The following is a 20,063-nucleotide window of genomic DNA, read 5'->3' as shown; positions in this document are numbered from 1 at the left end:
TAAATTCTTGCTCCTCGCCAAATTATAAAAATTCGTACCTGCCGTCAGCACACATGTGCGCTCCTCTTTTTAATTTCGTTTCAACTAATTTTTTTCCGTTGCTTGCCGCCCAACCGATGCCATTGTTTGTGTGCTCAGCTTAAACCGTGAAGCCGCGCAAAGAATAGGACACTTGAGACACTTCGATCAACCTAGTGCCTACCGCATAACAATACCAATTTAACGGTTCAAAATCGAAATAAATCAATTGATCCATATTTGACGATACTTGCATAATCAAAGAAAAAATGGTGAAAGTGTCCAACCGCAAGATGCAATAGGAATTGTACGAATTGGCAATTTGTTAATCCGACCGACACATTTTCAGGTAAATAAACTGCAAATTTCAAAACTTATTCCTCCACGACAAAATCGAGTATAAATATCGATTTTTCCTTCCATCTAATCAGTTCAAAATCGGGTTCGATTCAATCCATATATCGAGAACAATGGTGACGGCTAGTAAAGGAATTTTTGTCGTAGCTTTAATAGTGTTAGTAGCAGTTTGTGCGACTAATGGCAGAGAGATTAGAAGGGATAAACGCGAAGTTTTCGATTTAGAACCAGCGGAATCCAAACATTACAAGAAAGGTGGTGGTAAGGAGCATCACTCCGAACACCATGACAGCCATGGCGAAAAGGGTGATAAGGGCTATAAAGGCCACCATTCTCACGAAAAAGGCGAAAAAGGCCATCATGACAAAGAAGACCACAACAAACACTACGAAGAGCACGGTGGGCACAAGAAAAAGCACCACCACGACGACGGCTACTACGGCGAACATCACAAGGGCGAAAAGGGAGAGAAAGGTCATAAATTCGGCGAGAAAGGCTCCTACAAGAAAGGGCACAGCACACATGGAGGTCACGATGTCCACAAATTAGACGAATTCAAAAAAGAAAAACACTTTTACGATGAAGATCATGACGAAGGCCACCACTCTAAACACGGTGGTTTCCACCACGAAGATGGATACAAGAAGGGAGGTCATAAGAAGGGCGGACACAAGAAGGGCGGTCACCATGAAGATCATTATGGTAAAAAGGGTCATCATGAGCATGGTTCGCACTATCATGATGAGAAGGGGCACAAAGACGCAGGCGGTCATGATGAACACTGGCACCACGACTCCAAGTACGGTAAAAAGGGTGGTCACGATGATCACAAAAAGTGGGGATATGAAAAACATGACAAGCACTGAGATTTCCTGTTTTGTTCACATTTTGTTGTTGTTGATGATGTTTGATGTTTATTATAGAAAATAAATCTTTTCTACTAAAATTATCTTTTTTTCATAAAATTACGCTATTTTCGTTAATTTTCATTTTATCTATATTTTGCTATACCAACATGAAAGAAAATTTCAATTGCATTTCTTGGGATATACAAGACATGTATCGAAGTGAAATGAAGAGAATCGCACGATTTGACATTTTCAATCCATAATATTTTCTGCCTTAGAAAAAATTAGAAGGGGAGAATTATTGTAGAGATATGTAATTCGTCTAAACTTTCATAAAAAATCGATTAAAGAGGAGAATCTCTGAGAAACATTCAAGAAGGTTTATATAAAGAAGGTGAGTACCATGAGGGCCTCATAAATAAAAAATCAGTGCATTGTGTGATGTTACGGGTTTTTCAACAAGAAATTTGTTTTTCAATCGAAACAACGTGACTTTTTATATTCCACATTCGGTAGTAAAAATATTAGCAATTGTTACAATTAATTCAATTTTGCTCCAAAATCGCAAAAAATAATAAAAATCCTCTCATGTACTATTGGTCCGGTAAAACTGAAATTTCGTGATGTACGTAAAATTTCGTCTTTCCGGGGCCGTTATCAAGAATTAGGTAGATGAATTTGAACTGACAGGCTCAGTAAATAATCTTCTAACACCAACGAAGATCCGATTTCCCCCATTCCTCGACGCTCTTCACAACGACCAGGCGTATTTTCGACTATATCGGGTGTCCCACAAAAGTCATTCTTCAAATGGGACACACTATATTCAGTAGTGTTTTTCAATTTTCTGAAACATCCTACATGCTTTTATATACTTTTCACATATTTTTCTTTAAAATTTTTCGAAATATTGGTCATTTTGATAAAAAAATGATAGCTGTAGAGGCTATGTTATTTAATTATAATTCACGAACACTTGCACATACCAGTAACAGCTGTACATGGATTGGAAGAAAAGACTTCAAAGAATCATAGCCAGCTATGATGAAGCATCTCCAACATATGAAGTGTCTACAAAAGGACTATCAACATGACGAAATTCAAATCGATTTATCTTCATTTCTTCAAATGCAATGCATATCATTTTTTTCATCGTTAAAATCATCATTTTACTTCACTTTTTGTCAAATGAATAGTTATTAATGATGAAAAAATCACATGCATCGCATTTGAAAAAAATGGAGATAAATCGATTTTAATTTCACCATTATGCAGTGCATATGATTTTTTTCATTGTTAAAATAACTATTCATTTTACTTCACTTTTTGTCGAATGAATAGTTATTAATGATGAAAAAAATCATATGCATTGCATTTGAAAAATAAAGATAAATCAATTTGAAATTCATCATGTTGATAGTATTTTTGGCATAATAGAGCTTGAGGTTGCAGTGAAACGTAACTCCCTTATAAACTTAACTAAACTAGTCTTTTTGTGGACACTTTATATGCTGGAGATGCTTTATTAAGGCTGGCCTTGATTCTTTGAAATCTCATCTGATAATCCATGTAAAGCTGTTATTGGTACGTGCAAGGATTCGTGAATTGTAATCAAATAACATAGCCTCTACAGGTATAATTTTTTTGGAAAAATAACAAATATTTCGAAAACTGTTGAAGGAAAATATGTGAAAAGTATACAAGAGCATGAGGGAAGTTCCAGAGAATTGAAAAACACTACTGAATGTAGTGTGTCCCATTTGAAGAATCACCCTTTATTTCTCCTTTATGGGACACCCGATATATTCAAAAATATTTTTGGGTTGTGCCATACATGGAGTAATTCAAGTTTGCATCAAAAAATTTCGACGATTACGCTTGTATCGTCTGCTGCTGCACTAGTGGGACACCCTGTATGTATCTTCTTTTGGATAATTTTAATAAAGGTTGCGGTGTAACAGAGGCTACCATTCAATTCGGCGGATGATACAAAAGCTTAGGGAAAAACCTCAGTAAAAAAACTGTCTCCCCGGGAGTAGTGTAGTGATGACAAATTTGTTTACAGAATGAGCTTTTTAAACTGAAGGGCTCCTTTTCCAGTGACATACAAATTTCTTCATCCTCTCTCCATCTCGAAATTATGTCAGAAACAAAAAAACAAGAGCAGAAAACAAGAAAGAGAAAGTAAATAATATACAGCCTCCTTCAAACTCATTCGAGGACTTGATGTCTAAAAAAAAAAATAATTAATCATAGGCACATAACTTGTTCTCCAATTGTACTGTGAAGAACAAAATCTCTGCGTCAAAAATTCTTTGTTGATTTTGGTGAAGGATCACTCTCGTCGTAAGAAATTAATAATATTCCAAATTCTGCTTTTGACCGGGAGGGTCTTTTGACCAGCTTCGGACTTCGGACCAAGAGATGATTCTTCTGTTCTTCAGGTGTTCAAAGAACGCTAGAGGACCCTTATGTTGGGGAATCATCGCCCTTAGATATATCAGTTATTCTTTCGAAAATAGAAAAAAAAACAAGAAATAAATTGAGAGAAAGAGGAAAAACAACTGAATCGTACGGATAAAACCCGATGGTATGAAAGCTGCCGTGTCCCCCGATATCCCAAGGAGCATTTACAGTCCCTGGCCATATTATTAGACACATTGAGTCGATGCAAAATCTCAATATTGAATTGAATTGAATAAATTGAATGTATATGTTACATATACTGCATCTTTAAATGGTTTCCACATATAATATATCATATTCAATAAGAAATATTGATTTATTGATGATTAAACATAAAATTCTAATATTTTGCTGAGCCACCCTGTGTAGCTATGAGAGCTTCATACTATCAATGCAGAATTGTTCGGTTTGCTGCATTCGAGGATAATGATTTCATATGTAGATTATCGAAATAACGTCCGAACCTGCAGAATGCAAGACGTCCACTGGAAGACATAGTACTGATTCATACTTGAGTACTAATACTACAACATCGAAAATAAATGCCAAATAGAACAATTTAATGAGAGTCGTAGATAAAACTGACATTCTGTGGAAATGAAATTCAAATATTCTGCTTTTTCCTCAGGCAATACCAGTAAATATAAAAAAAATCCTGGGTGCGTCTAATAAACTGGCCAGGGACTGTATGTGCCGGACGGCGCTTAGCGCCGCCGAAAGTATCATTCGGTTGTTTTCCGGTACCGTAACAAGTGTGAAAGATCCCATCGTATCACATCATCGTCCTATTTTGGTGAGCACCTACAGCTCTCAAAATTTTAGGAAAAAGTCGAATATCTCAGAATCGGTGCTATATAGGACCATGATTGTCATACCAAAGTAACCTTAAAATTTGATAAGGGATTCAAAAATGCAATAGTATACAGGATGTTCCATTTGAAATAAGAAAATTGATGCCAACATGGAAAACGGAGCACCCTGTATTAAGGTGGGTTATAAAAAATAAAAGTTCAATCGATTGCAGACAAGTTTTGTATTTATTTTATTTTTTATTTAGTTTCCACAATAAGGTATAGAGACTCTTTAACTCGGACACACTCTACATCTGCATTACAGAAGACATCGTTGAAATCTAAAGGAAGGTGATAGTTTTAATAGCCTGTCTTTTTCCTGTATTTTCCGGCATATCCTCCGATTTGTACCTGCTCTATAATGATTGCTTCGAATATTCTGGAAATTATCATTACCCCTCTCTCTCTAGATAATTAGAAGTACAGTTAATTGCTTGTTCATATATCTTTTCGTTTGGTATCAAATATAGAAAAAGGTCTCTGGCCTCAACTAATTCAGTGTACCTTCCCCCACCTGAAGATGCTTTTTTGTGATAGCGAAGTGAATGTCGTGTTATTCAGTTTTTAGTTTAATCATGGATATTCATTGTGTCGATCACATCAATTCAAAAATTATTCTGCAGAAAAATTCGCTTTTCAAAGAGGAATGCGTATATCAAATTGAATGCTCAAAAAAAAAAGTTCACAATGATTATGTGCTCGTGCGTGACGATACGAAGTAACCAATATTGATATAGTTAACATAGTTTACAGGCGATCCAGCTTCATTTCATTTCTTTGAAAGAAAAAGTTCTTTAACCTTCCAGCGGACGCGTTATATTTTTTTATGAGAAAATGCTAGTCGCAAAATGTATGTCATCAAATATTGTATACCTATATACTGGAATATTGTTTTGTTGATAAATATTGTTGCGAATTATCATAAGGTTATGAAAATTATTATGGATATTATTAGGAATATATTATATTCATTATACAAAAAAAGGAGGAATCTTGAAAAACATACATTTTTTGAGATGAAAATAACTTTTATTATCGATTGAATCGCGCAATTCCAGCAAAGTACGTCTTCTTACTTTTAAACGCCACAACCATTATGTATATTTTCATGTTTTTATAGCTCCTTGACAAACTGATTTCAACAAACTATCAATGGATAGTCTATTATGTATAAAATCAGGTGAAATAACTACTGAAATGCGAAATGTTTCAATTGAAACTTTAAACAAAGTTAGAAACAATTAGAGGAAACTGTGTTATTGTCAAGAACGAGCATTTATTTTAAAGTATTAAAATCGAATCACGTAATTTAAGTATTCAGTTATGTGTATTCGAAACCAATAAGTACTGCCGAAATTTCATCCTGTATTGTTCACAATAGACCATACATAATATAGTTCGTTGTGATCAGGTTATTAAGTCTTTTAGAATATCTGAAGAGATACCATAGATGAAGTTATACTTATGGAAATGAAGAATACACCTCCGAAATATAAACAACTAACACGAAATATCCTATTCCAGGTATTGTAAAGTTTCTTAGAATATTTTATATGTTGTGAATAAATTGTACATTTTGTAAATGAATTCCCGTATAAAAGTTATTTAACTATTATAGAAAGCAATTTTTCATTCCGTTGGATTGGGAATCGAACTCGTCAATTTATCGATGATGGAAAGTTAAATTTTATGATATTTTGACAATACATGTAACTTGTGGTATATCATTTCTGAATAACAAATTTTAATACCATTGTTTAGTTGTTTTTATTGTTTGGTATAGCATATATTTTTATATGTAGATAAATTGAATCGAAAGAAGAAGCCCAACTATGGAAACAACTCTTTCGAATTCAATAGGTTTTATTTTTAAAATACTTTCATCATATTACTGAAGCAAAACATGTTCATTAGATAGTGCATTATTGAACTCAATTCTAATTCTGGAATTTATATCTGTTTCATTATCTTAGTCCAGTAACTTTATACATCACAGCATGCGTGAAATCCGGTAGTTCTGATTTTTTGCAGACTTGTTTATAATGTTGGCCTAATGGATAATCCAAATTTGTGACCTCGAGCGCCGAACGCAAGTTCGTCAAAAATCGAAAAAACCGCGAAAAAATCGTGTTTCTCTCAAATTTTGGTGATTATCACCCTAAAGGACTAATTTTCGGGAAAACCCCTTCAGGACGTTTTTAAAGTTGACAAACTTTGCCACATTATGATGCCAGAACTGTCTTAGTAGACTCAATACTTTTCGAGATTAACCCCCGGTTTCATAAAGCTCGATCGGGGAATCAACGCTTGATTGACAGATAAACGTCAATTTGTTTTCAATCAATAATTCAGCCATAAGAATTCGGAATTCAATTCTCGAATCAAATTATGATCTATATACATCTATTCAATGATTCTAAATTGCTTCTTGTTCAATATATGTAGGAATGAAAAAGTTTTAGTGATTTCGTTTTTGAAATCCAGTGACTGTCAAACCGTTGATCGGGCAGTAAGAGTTTTATGAAACCCGCTGTAAGCCTTTCAAAGTTCATCATCTTTTTAGAATTTCGTTTTGAATGAATTTTGATCCTGATTATACTACCGGAGCCCTGTACTTTTTTGATGAGATGTTGAAGAAAAAGAATGAGAAGTGTGAACCATGATGTTTAAGCTAAGCTAGGAATAAAGAAGTGGAAAAGATAATTACAACAAAAATTGATAGCTTTATTCGTTACAGAATAGATTTATGTCAAAAATAAAAAAAAATTGATTAATTTAGCCCTCTCTGAAGGTACCGGTTGAGGTTCGTCCGTATCTAGATTGACGTATGATGGCATATCTCCATCAGGGGATGGTGATGAATGATCGACTTATTCTGTCCACAAGTCATCCTATGTTTCGACTTCGGACAGATCTTCGCCTTCTAGGATATATGCTGCTGCAAATTCAGGTATATTGTCACAAGAGGCTCCGCTGCATTGCTTGCAGACTGATAAGCATTTTAATCCTGCCTTCCTGCAGCTGCACGCGTTCCCACAACCCTTCGTGCAACCACAAGAAATCATCTGCAAGAGGTGTTGTGGGGCTGCATCTCTGGTAATCATTTTGGGATTGAGTGATTGAGACCTTGTGGCGTTCTCTTCCAGAAATGATTAAATCTCTTCCATGGTCTCATCAACAGAGGGATGCTGACGATCTCCTCTGGACCTTCCTGTTGGTGGTACCTGGTAGAGCTTGGTTTGGCAAAACCGATGATATCGGGCATCACGGGCTACCAAATCTGTGTACTCATATATGTTAGCAAATGTTAATTTGACCCCCCTTAAAATATACTGATAATGTCCGACGAAGAATGTCGAAGGAAGAATAAGAGTATAGAACCTATGCTCTGTGAACTCTGTGCTCCAATGTTACCTGCTCTCTCTTTTGCACAGGCCGAGCACACAATTACTTGAACTACCTTGCCGGGCGGTACGCTTTGTACCTGACCCTTTGTTAGAGCACCTCCTCGTGCTAGATAACCGACCGCCATCTTACTTTCTGAATAAAAAGTACCAACCACGTGTTTTATTAAATCTAACATATATAAGTTCTTTTATTTCAAGAGCCCATTCATCACAACGTTTTTTCAGCTGCTTTCAAGATTGTTGCACTGAGAGACAACTCTTCCGCAGTTATCGGATTGTTCCGTTTATCTGCCTTCTTCTCTTCTTCCTTTCTGCCATAAAGAACTTTTCAGTTATTTTGTCTCCACATAGACAACAGTGTTCTGAAATTGAACTGCTCAGAGACAGATCTTGATGTCCACGATGATGATGTAATATTTGATTTTCCACAGCTAACAGCTGCTTGGATCAACTTCGGATTGTTGTATTTTATCTGACAAGCACTGTGCACATACATATAACTCATTCACACCCTTCAAGAATCGTCTATTTATTTTATATGTTCTTAAGAGAAACACTCAACTCAGAAAAGTTTTTACACCTCTTTCCCCCACTAGGTGTACTTCATCTTCATTTAAAGTCTCCTTACATAAAAAACACAAACCCACGCTGAGACTGGGAGATTTTGGGATAAGACACATTATGTAGATTTTGAGTTCAAACGGCACTCACGTGATGGGCAGCAGACCAAATGAAATATTGACAGATCATGGAAACAGATATAAAATTTCTTCTTTTTAAATCCTCAAGTAAGTCGACTAAGTCGAGTGTACCAAAAACTTAATAATTTCACAGCGTTGCCAATTGTCGGTGTTCCATTAAGCGGTACCGCTTAAGTGTAAGTGGATCCTAGCAAAGAGGGCCTTAATCTCGATAACTTTTGGATATGCAGAGACAGTTCTGGTATCATAATATTCTAGCAAATTTAGTCTACTTCAAAAACGTCCTGAAGAAGTTTTTTCGAAAACTAGTACTTCAGGTTCCCCAAAATTTGGGGAAAGCACGATTTTTTCGCGGTTTCTTCGATTTTTGACAAGATTGCGTTCGGCGCTCGAGGTCACAAACTTGGATTGTTCATAAGGACAACATCATAAACAAGTCTAGAAAAAATCAGAACTACCGGATTTGACGCATACTACCCCATACTTTCAGGCGACAAAGTTACTGGAGTATCTGTTCAATTCAATCCTCCAATTCATTTAACAAGTTATATTTCATGATGTTTCGACATGTTATTATTTCGAGCTTCTTGGAATTGAGTGAATTTTGAGCACAGAATGAACTGCGCATAAACAACACCTACTTTCCCCATAAAGAACAACACAAATACACCTTCTACGAGAACTGGAGCAACAAATCCATGATTGTCTACGTCATCACATTTTCACGTTTTCTTGGACATCAGGAATCTTCTGTTGGAATATATGTACAAGTCAAAGTCTCAACCTGTTTAGTGAGCCAAGTTCTTACAGTCTTCTTTTCTAGAATACAGGTGATTAGCAGTGCGATATGCACATTTGTGTACTTCAAAATATTATCAGCCATAGAAATATCGATGATTATGAGAAAGGCTCCGACTTCGCTTTCATTACGAACAGCCCTTTTCAGTCAACCCTATAGGCAGTGGCGGATCAACCCAAACGCAAATTTGAGGCCACATGCTTAGTAGGATATACCAATATTATGTTACCGGCAATGTTCATAATCCGTTAATCTATACAATACCTATACTCCATTCACTTTTATAAAAGCAGTCGGCTGGTCATGGAAACTTGACACATTCCACACTGTATAGTACGAAAATTCTATGGACCTGTTTCCCTCTTGAATCACTTGGTTCCTTCAGGGGCAGATCGGTTCTCACTAATCTGTCACCATACATCAATTAAATATCCCAAGAGATTGAATTCCCAACAATTTTAAAGTTGTGACGAATCAAAGCAAACATGTAGTATAAAATAATCAATCCCTATATCCCGAACAAACTGAGAGAGTGGAGGTTGGGATTTGTCGCTCACAGAATTAAAATTACGAGGAGAGAGAAAAGCATAGGCATAGGGAAATCATTGACATAGATAATGGACTGAGCAATACCCGCATGAAAGTTTCGGCACAGTAAAAAGAGAGGAAGCTATGATGCGACAAATACTTGTCTCTTTTCTATGGACATAGAAGTGTGTGTGTGTGGACCAATCAAAAACTGGCCGCATGTTCGGTAGTCTCTTTCACATTTTTCTGCTATTTTTACTGTGGAGCCGAATAGGGAATGCTCTGTCCATTCTCTCTGTCCATGAGGGAAATGGACTGAACAATACCGGCACTGAATTTCATGGAAAGAGAAATGATCGTCGGTACAATACCTGTCTCTTTTCTGTAGATCTGCAGCAAACAACACTGATGTGAAAATAGTGAGCCAACATGATTTATGTCATTTTCTTTGACAGTTTGACGACAATAGAAGTATTTAGATTTGTTTTATTCATATTCTTTTTGTGACTTAAAAGCATAAAAATTTTATTTATGAAAACTCTGATCATATTTAAATAATCATACGTAAAAAAGGAACTTTTATTGACAAATGGTTGTCTGTATGGACTTTCAAATTGAAGCATAGACGTAGAGATCTACAGGGTGTTTCATGAGTCGTTGGCCTAATGGTGAATGCAGGTCATCCAGTCCTTTCAGAAAACTTTCTTGTTTTTTATCCTTAGACTATTAGTTTCGGAGATACGGGGTGATTCATGGCCTAAATTTGCGAAAGCCATAACTATGGAATGCAAGGTCCCATTACGATCAAATTTTATGAGTTTGTTCACTTCAGGAAGCTCTTCCAAAAGGATAATGAAATATCATTATGTACAGGCCAGTACGAAAGCGTAGAAGGGCCACATAATATTTTAAAAATATTTTTCCTTAAATTCCGACTTCAAAGTCGGAATTTTATTCAGTTCCGAACTTCTACAGGGTGTTCTACGACGACGTAGATTTGTTCCTGTATAACAGTTTGCTTTTCTACAAATATTCAAATTCATATAATACAAGGTGCTCCCACATTTATGATGAATGAATAATTATGTACACATGGTGTACATTATTATTTGAGTTTTCTTCTATGAGAGGTCATAACAATGATATATCAACCTTTTACAGACATGACATGACATGAATATTTTTTTAGACATAACTATTTTTTAGGTATGATTTAGATATTTTATGAAAAAATTTCCTTCTCATATGTACTCGTGAGGCTATCTCAATGGACAAGAAATCAGTACACCCCGAGGTACACCCGGTGTGCTTTGATGTTTCTTACATGAAGAGGTCATAACAACGGTGAGAAAACCTCATGACGAATTGGTTCATTTCCGAATATGCTGAGATATTCATGAGAGGATTCAGATTTCACAAAATAAACACGTTGTTCTTTAATAAATATTGAACTTGATGTATTTTATTGGAGATAATTGTCATTAGGTCCATGTTTTTGAATAATTATGAAATTATGGTCGTAGACAGGTAGAGGTAAGGTTGGAGACAACCTCTCCCCACCCCAGTACTGAAATAGTAACCATAAAATAACATTGAGCTCCCAGGTCCACCCCCTGTATATATGGAGAAATAGGTAATCTATTTCGTCGTAGAACAACACCCTGTGCATCTAGCCTGTATCGGTTTCGAAGTATAACCCCACCGACACCGGAATTTTGTTAAATTCCGACTTTGAACTCGGAATTTAGTTAAATTCCGACTTTGAAGTCGGAATTCAACTAAATTCCGACTTCAAAGTCGGAATTTAAGGAAAAATATTTTTAAAATATTATGTGGCCCTTCTACGCCTTCATAGGCCAGTACTCAGAATTTCATGATTTTTCTTTCAAGCTCCAAAATCTATATTTTTTACATTGCAGAAATTTCGTTATTGATATGAAAAACTACATGAGTCGTTCTAAGGAATTCAATTTTCACTTCGCTTGGAACACTTGTCACAGCAACCAGACGAATTCATCTTTTATGTAATTTTTTCGAAACGTGGTCCTGTTTTTATTCCTTTGGTGATATTATTTATTTCCTCCTGTCGAGATTTTGAATTTTTTAAATTCTGTTCAACTCTTTTCAATTTTAAACCCCCAGTCCCCAGTGTTCCTACTGAGTGTGTGTGAAAAAGTGATTCAAAGTACCTATGCATAATCAAGATATGAATTAGTTTGAAATAACATTTTGAATTCAGATTCAAATGAAGAAAACCCACTTGGAAAATGTAATACGTGAGTTAATTCGCTAGAAACACGAAAATTTTCGTTTCATATTCCTCAGGAAATATGCTTAATATGGCTTTTTTCAAACATTGAATATTTATGTTAATTGAATTCCAACAAACATTTTCTATGCTTCCAATTATAGCAGTCAAAATCAGTTATTGTGCCTTACATATTTGAAGAAAGGTTAACAGGAGAAATCTATTTAAATTTCATTCAATTTATTTTAGCTCCATGGCTAGACGAATTGAATATCAGGGGAATTCACCTCCAACATGATGGTACAGGTTCTCACCGATTTAGACTAGTCACGTAATATCTGAATAACAACTTTCCGAACAGATAGATAGGAAATGGTGGACTTGTGGCATATGGTCTCTAAGGTTCTCGGATCTAACCCCTCTGGATTATGTTCTGTGGTGTTATCTAGGAGAGAAAATATATATCACTGAAATAACATCACGCGAGTATTTGAGTCAGAGGATAGAAGAAGCCTGCGCAGAAGTTAAACAAAATCGATATGATAAGGACAATAAATTATCTGATTTTTAGAGCTAGGAAATGTGTCGAAATGGAAGAACTCCATTCCGAACATCTCTTATGATAGAACATTTTCATTGTTGTTTTAAGAGAGGAAATAAATAGGTTAAGGTTTTTCGGAAGAAAAACTTTTATACTTATAGATGTGTCATGAAGCAAATACACTTAGGGATTACATTTTCCAATATTTGGTTCTAAATTTAATATGTAATTTCAAAAGAATTCATACCTCGAATTTGCATACTTTTAATCCTTTTTTGACGAACCCTCAGTGGGTCCTGAGGATTCAAAATGAAAAAGAGTTGAACGGAATTTGAAATAATTCAAAATCTCGTCATAAGACAATAAATATTATAATCAAAAAATTCAAAAAAAGCCCCGCGTTTCGAAAAAAAATCATAAAAGATGAATTCTTCCGGTTCCTATTCCCTTGTGACAAGTGTGTCATGCAAAGTGAAAATTGAATTCCTTAGAATAACTCATGTAGTTTTTCATGACAATAAGGAAATTTCTGTAAGGGATGTAAAAAATATAGATTTTGGAGCTTGAAAGAAAAATCATGATATTCTGAGTACTGCCCTGGAAATATTGATATTTCATGATCCGTTTGAAAGAGCTTTCTGAAGTGAACAAACCTATAAAATTTGATCGAAATCGGACCTTGCATTCCAGAGTTATGGCTTTCACAAATTATCAGGTTTTCTGAAAGGCCTGAATGACCTGCATTCACCATTATGCTATGGCCAATGACTCATGAAACACCCTGTATGTCTATAGAATGAATGAATTAATACTCTAAAAAAAGATAACTGTAGCTGGGCTGATCTTCAGTTTCTCCCTCTCCTCTCACTTTTTCTGACCTTATTTCATGCACAGATGAAAAGTGAATGCTCAGTCCATCTCGAATTATACAGAGTTCTCTTTTTGTATTCGAAATCCACCGCCCTTCCTGCTGGAAAACCGCAAGGTCATTCGAACTCAACTGGCCAAAAGGATTGAATGAAACCTCTTGGTCGTATTTCATGAATAAAGGAGATATTACTCATCTTTATGAGTGTTGAGCTAGATATTGGTTTTCTTACTTATTTCCTTTTATCATTTTGGAAATGCCCAGAATGCGAGTTGAACTCCTGATACAGTTAATACCGCAATTATCAGTCAAGCGCCTTTCGCTGATGCATCACTTGATGACGGCAATGCTGTAAAATCGGGTCATTACGTAGGTATAATGAGCTTCTACTCTTCAATAACTATTTGAGCAGTTCACTTCGTTCAAATTCGAACATAACATAATAACTAAAAACAAGTATGAAAGAAAGATATCTGATAGTTGAACATGGTAGGATAGTTGATCAATCATTCTTATTATTCCGTTGAAACAATGAATGAATTTTAATTTCTATATGTGCATTAATGATGAAAACTACAAAGATTTGATGGTTATGCTCTTAGGTCGAACATCAAAAAAGAACCTCAAAGGCAAATATTATTCTTTCTCTAGTGATAACAGATTACGAACAAGTTTTTTCAAGCATTAAATAAACCATAATGATAGTTTCAACGGCATGCAGAAAGGAAATGAATTCTGAAAAAATTCCTGTCCTGCATGCCGTTAAAACCTCCATTATATGTTTTATATTTTGAGACATTAAACTATCATTGCAATTAAATATACCATTGCAGCCTTCGACATGAGCTACTATATATTAGAAAAACTGCATAAAATCACCTTTTTCATTCCATTTAGTAATATTTGTAATATAATACAATAAATGTCTGCTCGATCTTTGTTTTGAGTCCACCTAGTTTTCATAACTTTATTTGCTCATATTTCCTATACCTTTTTCTATTTCTTCGCCAGAGCTTCCTGTCACATTGCATTCTGAACCCTGATCATCATTGTCGGTGCATCTTTTCTCTTTTGCCTGTACTCCTGTTAGTCTTCCTCTGCCTCTGATTTTGCGTTCAATCATCTATATTAAGCCTTCTTCTTTTTTTCTACCTGTTCTCGCATTGTATAATCCCTCCTTTTTTTCAGTCTTCTCCTGCCTTGGATTTCTTTCTCATCAGGAGCTTCGTAGGCTGCTTTGTGGACGACGCAGTTATTTCCTTGATAGTATGCAAGAATGTGATAAATACTACCAAGAACTATTAAATAACGCTACAGCGGGCTTCAATGAGATCCTACCGATAAATTACCTTGTTCCGAAAAAACTTTTTTCCACACTCTTATTTTACATTGAAAAAATCAATTTTGGATAGCTTGTTCCATTCTCATCAAATAAGGTCTCATGTAATTCCTTTCTGAAGGTCAACCAATTATAGAAATCCAAGCTTGCTCTTAAGTCGTCAGGTTTTAGAGCGTGAACCTTTTGCAGGTGATATGGATAGAGAAATTGATCATAGAGAATTTCCTACACGACCTACATCCTGCTCTCCAGAATTCTTTTTTGTATCGAAATTCAAAGCTGAAAAAATTAACGCATTCGAAACTTTGTGGCCCACCAGAATTTGCCATCGTAGGTATAGCCCATTTAGAAATCTGCCACTGTCTACCTCAGATCAAAGTCCAAGAGAAGTATATGAGCTAGTCCGGCGTTATACCACAGTGTAACAACTCTTGTTTCTCTTTAGTTATAGGATATACGGTATCAAAAGCTGAAATATTTTAAATTATAATAATGGAATGATCACGCCTAAAGGCAATGAATACAATAATAAGGATAAATTCAGATGCATACCACCCGCCGATATGAATATCAACAAGTGTTACGATCTGAATTGAACTAGCCAATTTGCCATCGTCAAGGCCCCAAATGAAGTACGCCCCATCGAAGGAAAGCAGATGCTGACCATGGTTTCGGTCTCATTTGACCTCATCAGAGCAACATAGCATTTTTCTCCGATGGAGAACGTTCCCTCCAGATAGTCTTGGTTTCTATCTGGAGGGGATTGAATCGGACACCATTTCATATTGGGTATCGCTCTGGGTGAATGTATAGTACCCAGGAGCGCATGCCAATATTGAATAAGGTTCCATCAATTCCAAACGTTCTCTATCGGAGAAAAATGCTGTGTTGCTCTGATGAGGTCAAATGAGACCGAAACTATGGTCAGCATCTGCTTTTCTTCGATGGGGCGTACTCCATTCGGGGCCTTAACGATGGCAAATTGGCTAGTTCAATTCAGATCGTAACACTTGTTGATTTTCATATCGGCAGGTGGTATGCATCTGAATTTATCCTTATTAATAATACAAGTGGACTAGTAGGAAATCTTTCAGGACACTAAATTTCCAATTATTATTTATCCTCATTATTGTATTCATTGCCCTTAGGCGTGATCATTCCATTACTATTGTACCGCTGGCATCATTTCTGCCGTGATCTGAACGTGTTCCCGAACTTCTCAATTCGTCACACGTCTGTTGTTCGCAAAGCGAATCGGCGTATTGAATTAGAGAAAATATGGGACATATGCTATTGTCTTCGTCTTGGTTTCTATCTGGAGGCGATTGAATCGGACACCGTTTCATATTGGGTGGCGCTCTGGGTTAATGTGTAGTACCCAGTAGCTCGTGCCAATATTGAAGAAGGTTCCATCAATTCCAAACGTTCTCCATCGGAGAAAAATGCTATGTTGCTCTGATGAGGCAAAATGAGACCGAAACCATGGTCAGCATCTGCTTTTCTTCGATGGGGCGTACTCCATTTGGGGCCTTGACGATGGCAAATTGGCTAGTTCAATTCAGATCTCACCACTTTTTGATATTCATATCGTCGGGCGGTATGCATCTGAATTTATCCTTATTATTTTAAATTATCTTCTCTATAACTTTACCCATTGTCTACGCTAAGCCACTGTTAACGAACCGAGTTCTGTCAGTTAGCTTGACCTTGACACCTTCAATGTCATTACCCTTCCAATTGGCTTTGAACTGAAAATTATACTTGACAAGGTTGTACTGAATCCGGTATTAGGGGTATGAAGAAAAGCACCGACACTCGACACTATAGTTTTGTAGAGAGCTGTGAAAACCAAACTTCGTATTTACAGGGTGGTCCAGGTCTTGACCAGGAGATTTTAACCACATATTCTACGTCAAAAATAAGCCCTAGTTCGTCATATAAACATTAGGATATTAAAAAATAATGAAAAAAATGTTTCCCGTCAATAGCTTTTACCCTCCCTAAGCATCAAGCAGCACTTAACTACAAATGAATACAAACAGGTACAAACCCAAAAACAAACACTTCATGCATAAAAATATTTTTTTCATTCTACCAGTCCGTACTGCATCGAGACTGAATATCTTTAGACAAAAACTTAAACTCTTGAAATCCTTATTCAATTTGGAGCCAATTTTTGACGTACGAGACACCGTTTTCGAGTAAAAAAATAAACAACATTCGCATTCATAAAGAAATCGTAAAATTTGATATGGTTATAATAATGAGAATATCTTTGAAAACGAAACGTGTAATCAAAAAAATTAACGTCAACTCAACAGCCACACTCAAACACGCATATTCAATATGGCTGAGCTACAACCCCTAGAAGTTCGACAAAATTTCATCAAATTTCAATTACGGGACTGTGGAAGGTGAAATCGGAAAACGAAACAAAACATTAACATATGGCTGGACAATGAATGATTCAGTTCTTCCGAGTTTATCTTATAGGTTGCATCAGGTCACTTGAAAGAATTATTGTATCGTGCATGTAGGGTGGAAAAAATTAAAAAAAAATTGAGACAGTTTATTGCAAGTGCTTATGTTGACAAAGTGCTATTATTGTTACCCTATTTTATCCCATTGTTACGATGATTGTTAGAGGCTTCTGACAAGAAGATTGTTTATTTATTTATTTTATTTATTACACAGTTGGTACCAAAATAAGTCATTTCATAAAATCGTGTAAGTTACTAAATAATATGAATAATTCGGCTCTATTTTCATTCCCACGTAAAAATCGAACAGGTCAATATCCTAAAGGAAATCACATGGTTGAGTCAGTCATCAGGAGATAAGTTTTCTTCCATTCTTTTCTAATAATTGAGATAAAAAATTATCTAGGGTCGTACTAGGATCTAATTCAGTAATCATTTTCAATTTTTTTTTAACTTTGTCATTTTGAAATTTGTATAGGTGATTTTTGGTGAAACGCTTTATTCTGACCAGTTCTACCTTGTGTTACAAAAGCCCTTTAATACACTTCGTATATTAAATAATTTTGCCCACCCTATGACCCTATACAACGACGTAGGTATGTCTTCATTAAGTTCATTCCGAATACTCTGACCTGCCTTGTACTGCTCTAACCTGGCCTGTGCTGTGCTGCGTCGCCTGCGTGATGCAGCTAGGGTGTTGTCCTAACCAAAACCATTGAGTAATGAGTATTAGTTTAATACTCGATGCTAACACAGAGGCATACCGTTCCCGGAGGAATATTCACGAGACTTCAAAATCCTTATACTACTTGGTCCTTCTGAGTGAATCAAAAACTAATGTATTTGTATACATATAGGCTATACTTTGACAAAATTTGAATCGATTTTGCTTACCTATAAACATTCTCCAATTTAAGTTGCGTGGTGTTAACACAATTGATAGATTCACACCAGTAGTTCCGTTGCCTTTTTCAGCCAAAAATAATCAGCTGTATTTTCCAAACAAGTGCTGATTTGATTAATTCATATGTAATGATAGAAGTTATTCTGCATGTCAGCATGTTATCTCATCGTTAGGTTCATAGAGACATGACAGAATTCTATACTCCATTCACTTTTATTTCAGCACTCGGTTGGCCATGGAAACTTGACACATTCCACTCTTTATAGTACGAAAATATGGGGTTATGACGCTTGTCAAAACATTTTTGGGTTTTAAATCAACTCTATATTGTCCGTTCTACATAAAGGTATTAGTAATTACATATTTACTTCAAAAAATAAATTAATTCGAAAATAATATGTGATTAACATAACTGTTTATACAAACTGGTTAAAGGGATTCCTTATCTAGTTATTTGCATGGAAAGTACAGGGTGGGCAAAATTCGTTGTCTACTGAAGGGATCTCGAGAACTATAGCAGCTAGAAGAAAACGGACGACACATTCTCGAGCCCTTTTTTCTTGACTAATCAAAAACTGAAAACAGATCCAGTCTAACATTTATAGATTTTAAGTTATGAACGAAAATTCAGAAATTGTCATTTTCAATGAAGCTGAATAACTCGCTTATTTGAAGTCGTATTCGAAATCCGTTGTTACATTCTACAGGCACTTTTTTATGAGGAATTCGAATATTATATCAATAAATTTTTTGATCCAGTCATTTTCGAGATACGACAGGGATTTCTGATTTTTCAAATGTAAACTATAGTTGAAAGTTCCTTCATCTTGCTGCAATTTTTTTGCTGATTTCAAAAATGTATCATATATGGCTATTCACATGAATGTTACACGAGAAAAAAATTCAATACTTTTTTCTGCTTTTCGATTCACTGTTGAATTTTCAGTAGGCTGGCGTAACCATAGCGACCGTTGAAAATGCATTATGGTTCGTGAACTCCACATAGTCCTATGTGAACTCAACCTTCTGCGAAAGGAAAAACCGACTGACGAATAATTATTTCTTTTATATATCAATATCGAGATCGATATCCTTTAAAAGAGAGTAAAAGTATTTCTTCCGATTATTGAAGAAAAAAATTTATTCAATTATCGTTTTTCTATTTATGAAAGAAACTTTGAGAGTCAGTAATAAAATACGTTAGCTATCTATAATTATAATTTTTACAGAGGTAAGATGATGAAAAATAGGTACTTCTGTCAACGGTAGTGTTCTAATTGTGAACCATCGTAAGATAAGCATGCCAAACATCCCGAGAACAAACGATGGCAAATTAATCATCGAAATATTTATTCAGCAACATTCAGCGTAATTCCAATCATAGAGGCTCAGGTTCACAAAATATAATTCATTTTCAACGGTCGCTATGGTTACGCCAGCCTACTGAAAATTCAACAGTGAATCGAAAAGCAGGAAAAAGTATTGAATTTTTTCTTATGCTATATTCATGTGAATAGCGACATATGATACATTTTTGAAATCAGCAAAAAAATTGCAGTAAGATGAAAGAGTTTTCAAATATAGTTTACATTTGAAAAATCAGAAATCCCTGTCGTATCTCGAAAATGACTGGATCGAAAAATTTATCGATGTCATATTCGAATTCCTCATAAAAAAGTGCCTGTAGAATGTAACAACGGATTTCGAA

General features: G+C 35.5%; 2 protein-coding genes across 5 annotated transcripts in view; both read left to right on the top strand.

The window, feature by feature from the left end:
• Positions 1-20,063, top strand: part of LOC123310129 (inositol-trisphosphate 3-kinase B) — a 219,010-nt gene that overhangs the window by 134,066 nt on the left and 64,881 nt on the right. The gene's annotated exons all lie outside the window — the stretch shown is intronic.
• On the top strand, positions 107-1,319 carry LOC123310130 (histidine-rich glycoprotein-like). The gene has a single exon (XM_044893526.1). The coding sequence runs from the start codon at positions 489-491 to the stop codon at positions 1,239-1,241; it is 753 nt and encodes a 250-aa protein (XP_044749461.1). The 5' UTR covers positions 107-488; the 3' UTR covers positions 1,242-1,319.

The sequence above is a fragment of the Coccinella septempunctata genome, chromosome 3 (assembly GCF_907165205.1).
Source record: "Coccinella septempunctata chromosome 3, icCocSept1.1, whole genome shotgun sequence".
NCBI classification, from domain to species: Eukaryota; Metazoa; Arthropoda; class Insecta; order Coleoptera; family Coccinellidae; genus Coccinella; species Coccinella septempunctata.
Note: the sequence above shows the minus strand (reverse complement) of the source record. Positions and strands in the feature narration are given on the sequence as shown.